This window comes from Elephantulus edwardii, unplaced genomic scaffold (genome assembly GCF_000299155.1).
Source record: "Elephantulus edwardii isolate Elephantulus edwardi_28Jun2011 unplaced genomic scaffold, EleEdw1.0 scaffold00022, whole genome shotgun sequence".
NCBI lineage: Eukaryota > Metazoa > Chordata > Mammalia > Macroscelidea > Macroscelididae > Elephantulus > Elephantulus edwardii.
The window spans coordinates 1,482,119-1,489,286 of record NW_006399772.1 but is presented as its reverse complement, the minus strand read 5'-3'; the positions used below and the strand labels follow the sequence as shown (position 1 = coordinate 1,489,286).

General features: G+C 34.8%; 1 protein-coding gene across 1 annotated transcript in view; it reads right to left on the bottom strand.

Annotated features, from left to right (window-relative positions):
• LOC102859106 (guanine nucleotide-binding protein G(t) subunit alpha-3-like) overlaps positions 1-7,168 on the bottom strand; it is a 65,177-nt gene that overhangs the window by 14,756 nt on the left and 43,253 nt on the right. The window contains exon 4 of the mRNA XM_006882677.1: positions 303-431. Within this exon, the coding sequence (XP_006882739.1) occupies positions 303-431 (129 nt within the window). The remainder of the gene's footprint in view (positions 1-302; positions 432-7,168) is intronic.

The window sequence follows — 7,168 nt, the reverse complement described above, 5'->3', positions numbered from 1 at the left end:
TATAAAATTTTTTCCACCCACAGTTACTTTCAAGTATAAGGGAAATAAAGATAAGAAGATTGCATTTTCTCAAGACAAAATCACTTTTCTTGGAGAGAGAGAAGCACAGTCCTGAGGATCAGGACAGGAAAGGGGGAGCAGAGCATGGTGATGCAGGGCTATAGGCTGGTGATAGGATCCTGGAGGGCAATAAAGAGTAGTGGTACTGCATGTGAACATTGAGTATGATCCACTACTTCAGATTATGGATTCAAACTTGGTGCATACATCCAATGAAGGTTAGAAAAGGCATTTGATCCTACCTGAAGTGCAAGTCTTTAAAGGAGAATTGAGTTTCAATAATTCCAGTGGTTTTCACTCGAGAATGTAGAACATCCTGTTCATTTGGAACATACCCAGGAGCTGTTATTCTGTCTAAATCGTTAAGGTAGCTATTATAAAACAACAACAAAAAACACACAAAATAGCATATATGTTTTTAACTTTGCATTTGAATATGATAGGACTAATAGAAATTACTTTTTAGTTAAGAGTTTATTAATAATATTATACCCAAGGCTAATGATAGCTAAGGACTGCTCAAGCTGGATACAGACACTATTAAGAGAACGATTGATTTTAATAACATAAGTTAAAAGTCATTAGTGTAACTTTTGCCCACGGATTGCTTACTTTAGGAGTCTCAGCTATTTTCATTAAGTGTGTTGTTAACATTTAGTTAGATCAATAAAAGAATGACTCTTAATTCTCTTGTTGGTTCATGATGAAACTAACTCATAGATATATTAAATTATCTCGGAACAAGTACTTACTCCTTGAGGGCAGATTGCTCAATTTACCCATCAAATCAATTCTAATCTCTTCATCAGTGTTTCTGAGTGCCTGAAACTCTATGGGATACCCTGTTAAATAACCCACTTTTCCCCTACAGGATTTAGGAATGATGAACTCAAATAGGGAAAAAAAATCCCATGACGTATTAATGTACTATACATATATAATCTGAGAGATAAATTACTTTTGGTTTTATCCTAGAATCTAGATAATGTGTTTAGACTAAAAGTTTCATTACTTTAAGAAAAGAATCATAATACTCTAGATTTTTTTATACCATAGATTGAGTAATTTGACCATTGTGTTCAATTAACTTTACATATGTTGCTTAAACAGAAAAAGTTAAATGGAAATACTTCTATTTGCCCTGTACTAAGAACTAGAATCCAACATAGCACTAGTTATTAAAAAATTGGTTTTGCCTAGTAACTAAACTAAGGAGTTTTAATAAGAATATAAAAAAATTGATTTACTTTTTTATACTTTCACTTTTAAGGTGAAACAAATAAGGAATGGGCAAGATTTTCATTAAGGACACATGGATAATAATGATTAAAATAACTCATGCACATATTGTGTGAAAATGCGTCACTGCTGTTATTTTATACTAAATTATTTTTTTCTCTTAAAATATACTAAATGAATATATAAAAGTATAAGAAAAAAGTACTGGTACTGGCAAATTTTCCCATTTTATTTTTTTTCTTTGTTGTGACATAATCTCTTTGGTGAATTCTCTGTCTGTGTATGTGGTAAGATAGTCTGTTGGTCAGTTGATTCATGAAGGAGCTAAAAATGAAGACAATAAGCATACTCTTTGAAACAGAGGTTGCATTTACTTTAATGATAACAAATTCAAGAATACTTTTTGAATGACATACACTAATGTAATTTTTTTGCATGTGTATATGATTTCAAGCAAATTAGGGGCATATTCAGAATGACAAATTTACATTTGAACTGCTTGTTTTAGTAAACAAATCTAGAGTTTGGTTCTTCAAGCATTTGGCCTGATATTTAGATGAAACCAGAAGCATCTAGTAAATATGATAGAAATAATTTTAAAATATCTATATTTTTTATTAAGAAACATTTCTGAAGAGGTCTATACTATTTGTTTAAGTGTATAGAATTTAACAGCATAATATATGTCCTCATCCAGTAAATAATTAAATCCTTATTAATTTCCTTCAGTTTGATTGTACTGATTGTGTCATTATGGTACCAATAACAGCACTGTTGTTGTCAGATGCCATTGAGTCAGGTATGACTCAGAGTGGCTTTATCAACAGCAACCCTGAACCCTGTCCTATCTGGTGCCATAGTCATCTCTGATACACTTGAGCCCACTGCTGCAGTCACTGTGTCAATCAATCTTGTAGGGGGGTTTTCCTGTTTCTCTGATGCCCTAGCATCATGTCCCTTTCCAAGGAACAGCCTCACCAAGCTACATATCAAAAGTATGAGGGATGGAGCTTCACCATCTTTGCCTCCAAGGAGCACTGTGGCTGCACTTTTCCAACAGATCCATTTGTACTTTTGGAGGTCCATAGGACATTCAATTCAGTACGTTTTTTTTCAACACCACAACTCAAAGGCATCAGTGCTTCTTCTAGTGAACTTACAATACGCCTCCTGATTTCCTGACTGCTGGTACCAAGAGTGTTGATTGTTGAGCCAAACAAGAGAGAATCTCTAACAGCTTCAGTTTCTTTTTCCATCTATTGCAAGACTCAAAATGAGGAGCAACAGCTGCAAATACGTATTCATAATTAGAATGTGGAATGTACACCACATGAAAATTGAGAATTGTCGGTAACGAAAAGGAACTCATAAAGATCAAATTGAAACATTGCCAGTTGGTATTCCATCTATTCTTAGGGCCAATTTCTTGACAGTTCGTTTTGGTGCAGATTGAACTTAATCTTTCATTACCACTGGCTCTTGTTCATATGGTACTTTGTGAAATTTTTCAGGTTTGACTATTTTTGGCACTGTGACTGTGTATATCTTCCAGCTTCTTTTGATGTTTCCTGAATCATCCAAAATTTTACCCATAGCATCTCTTAGTGTAGCAATTCAAAGCTTGAATTTGTTTCTCAGTTCTTTCAGCTTGAAAAATGCCCAGCGAATTCTTTACTTTTTCTTGTCTGACTCCGGCTTTTTACACATTTTTTTAATATGTTGCATTGTCTTCTTGTCCTGCCCTTTGAAATCTTCTGTTCATCTCTTTTATTTCATCATCTCTTCCTTTTGTTTTGTCTTATTGATGCTTTAGTGCAATTATCAGTATCTCTTCTTACAGCTTTTCCAGTTTTTTCTTTCTCCTGTCTTTATGATGACCTTTTGCTCTCTTCAACTCAACTTGTTGTTAGCCTCAGCTTGAAGAATAATAGTGCACATGAAATAAAAATCCATTGATTAGATTTCAACTTGTAGTGATCTGATAGGACAAAGTAGAACTGTCCCTTACATTATCTTGAGGTTGTAAATCTTTCTCAAAGCTCATTGCTACATTTTTCTTTTCTAGGGGATGTTTCCACCAACATTTCAATTAGCAATCTCTTTTTTTTTTTTTTTTCAATTAGCAATCTCTTAACCTCTATGCCTCTCCACCAGAATTCAGCATATGAAATAGACATGGGATGTATTACCAATTCAGTTTTATAGTTTTAAAATGTTAAATTATTATTTGAGGAAAAGTCTTATTAGTGGTGATAAAACAAAAACTGCAGTGATCATTCAACTATTTTCTTAATGGTCTTTTTTAAACCTTCATTTTAAACACCTATACAAACAGAACAATTAGTATATTATTTTGGACTGTTGTAGTGTTGTTGATTGCCATCAAGTTGAGCCATGACTATTAGCGACCCTGTGAACAAAAGACCTGAAGCCTTTCTATAATTATTGCCATTTCAAAGTCCATAGAGTTTTGAGAGGCATGTTATTTAGGAAGTGGATGCCATTGAATACATGCTATTAAATATCTTTTTGTTAACAGATAGGAGAAAGATGGACAATCTCCTCTTATACAATTGACAGACTCAGAAACCCAATGGAAGGTCAGTTCTGAGTTAGTCCTGACTCGATACATGGAGTTTTTATTTATAAAGAAAAAAACAATGGTAAACATGATAATACCATTATTGAAAATATATTTCTTATAATATATAGAGGAAAATTATGTTTATTCCACAAAATACACTCACAACAAATTTACTCATTGCATTTCATGTTTACCTGCCTTTCCCTCCTTCTCTCTATAAATTTTTGTTAGCAATTTTATATGGGAATATTCCATAATTTAACTTCACATGAATTGTTTCGCTTTCATCTATGGTTAGTGCCAAGACTGTTCATTGTAGAGCCAAACAAGTTGTAATTGTTAACAACATCAATTTCTTCTCCATCCATCATGGAGCTGCCAGTTGGCCCAATGGTGAGAATCTTTGTCTTCTTGTTGTTGAATTTTAATCTATATTGATGACTACAGTCCTTGACCTTCTGCACCAAACATCTCAGGTCCTCTTGAAAGCAAAGTTGTGTCATTTGTATAATGCAGGTTGTTGATGAGTCTTCCTCCAATTCTGATGCCACATTCCTCCTTATAGAGCCCACCTCCTGAATGATCTGTTCTGCATATATATTGAAAAGGTATGGAGATAGGACACATTCATGACACACTGCTTTAATGATTTTGTATCCTGCAGTGTTTCCTTACTCTGTTCTGAGGACTACTTCCTGGTCCTAATATTCACATGAGCACAATCAAGTGTGCTGGGATTCCCATTCTCTTCAAGGCTAGCCACAGTTTGTTGTAATCCACACTGCCAAATGCCTTGGCATACTCAGTGAAAAATAGAGCGATATCCCTCTGAGACTCTTTGTTTTCTGCCAAGATTAATCTGAAATTGGCAATAATATCTCTAATGCCATGAACTCTTCTAAACCCAACTTGTATTTCTGGTAGTCCTCTGTTGATGTACTATTAGGCGTTTTAGATAATCTTCAGCAGTATTTATCTTGCTTTGATATTAGTGATATTGTTCAATAATTTCCACATTCTGTCAGGTCATCTTTTTTTTTTTAATGGAAATGAATAAAAGTGATCTCTTCGAGCCAGAAGTTCAGGTAGTTGTCCTCCATATTTCTTTCACAACCTGGTGAGCTCCTTCAGAGAAACATTGAAATATGTCAATTAGTATTTCATCAATTCCTGGGATCTTATTTTTTGTCAAGTTGTTTAGAGCAGCCTCCACTTCCTCCTTCATCACCATTGCCTCTTGATTATATTCTGTTTCTTGAAATTCTTCTGTCAGCCAATTTCTTTTTGTACTATGACCTGGTATACTCCTTCCACTTTCTTTTAATGCTTCCTGTATCTTTCAAGTTTCTGCCCATAGCACCATTCAGTATTGCAACTCACAGCTTTGTTCTTTAGATCCTTCAGCTTAAAGGCCCCACTCAATAAATCATGAAGTCTTGAAACAATATATTTCCTCTGAGTCCCCCTGGTTGCCATCACCACTTGATGCCCATTTACTCCTTCAACAGGGAGACAGAATATCATCTCCTCCAAAATCAGTTTGCCTAACAGAATTGCAATCTAGTATTAAAATGAATAGATTCTCCTACTCTTAAAATTTGCATTGTTTGTTTTCTTCACATACTCCTGTTCTTCACTGCTCATATCATATCCTCTTGGCCATCCACGGGGTGTTCAGTGCTTTTCTCCAACACCATAGCTCAAAGGTACCAATTTGTTTTCTGCCAGCCTTATTTATTATCCAGCTTTCACAGGTATAGCAAGTAATAGGAAAGACTAGGGCCTGAGTCAGCCACATCTTAGTCTTCAAACTGAATGATGAGACTTTTCCTCATAAGCTTTTGGCATGTTGGTAGGATGTGCTATTCCTTGGAGATGGACATGATGCTGGGAAGGGTGAAAAGTCAGTGAAAGAGAGGAAAGCCCTCAACCAGGTGGATTGACACGGTAACTACTGCAATGGGCTCTTGTGTGTCAGGAAGTGTGAGGATGGTGCAGGATAGAATGGGGTTTAGAACTTTAGATCACAGGGTTGCTGTGAGTCGTACTCCACTGAATAAAACCTAGCAACAGCAACAACATTGCTTATAACTCTGAAGTATTATGAAAAATTCAAATTTTATCTTCAAATAATCTATTTGTTTAACTTCTAAATTACTTAAAAAAATTTAAATCCTGCTGGGTTATTGTATGGATAGTACAATATCAGGCAAGGTTTTGTTCTGTTGAATACAGAATCTCTATGAGTTGTAGTTGACTCAGTGGCATCTAACCACAACAGAATTAACAGGATATTACTAGGAATTTTTCTATTATATTGTTATTTATAAGGTTTAGGCACTCATATTTGTGGAGATACATATATGTAGAGTGTATCATGAAATAATATTTACACATATACTTGCAGCCACTTAATTAACTATAGGATTGGTTAAGAATGACTTGGGAAAACTTAAAATTATTTTGAAGATAAAATTGTAATGTCAACATCTAACAACATCCCAGTGGCTGATAACAGGCCAATGTTAGCTGTCAAAATGATGCAATCTTCTTGAGACTCAGAGAAACTCATAAACATATTTTGGAAATTATAAGATTGCTTTCATTTTGAGTTTTGTACTATGTTAAGCAAGCCAACAGGGCCAAATAATATGTCATTAATACAATTATTTGAAAATGAGGTTTTACTAACATGAACATTTGTGAAATGAACTGTCCTAAATTTGGAAGCAGGAGTGGCATCCACTTTCTAGACAACATGCCTCTGGAAACTCTATAAACTTTGATAATTGATGATGGTTATAAAAAGGTTTCAGGCCTTTTTTTTTTTTTAATTTTTGTTTGCGTGTACCGTCAAATCAGATCTGACTGGTACAAGAGGAGATTGTCCCTCCTTCCCCGGCAGAGCATCTGGTGGATTCGAACCTCTGGGATTGTAGTTGCAGCTCCTTGCCACTAGGCCACCAGAGCTCCCCAGTTTCAGACCTTTTGTTCATAGAGTCGAGATGAGTGGTGCTCAAGTCAACAGCAATCAACAACAACAACAAATTTCAACATACTCTCACTGATCTTTGTCAACATTGAGCATTCTTCAAAATCATTGATACTTTTTAATCTGCAGAAGACATTTGCAAAATACAAAACCTCTCAGGCAAACAGCTACAAAATTAATTTCTGCTACTTTACACCCTTCACATGGAAATGTTCCATGTTCTTTCCATTTCCATATTCTGCTCTTACTTATCTTACTTATATTAATTATACTAATTAATAAAGTACACATTA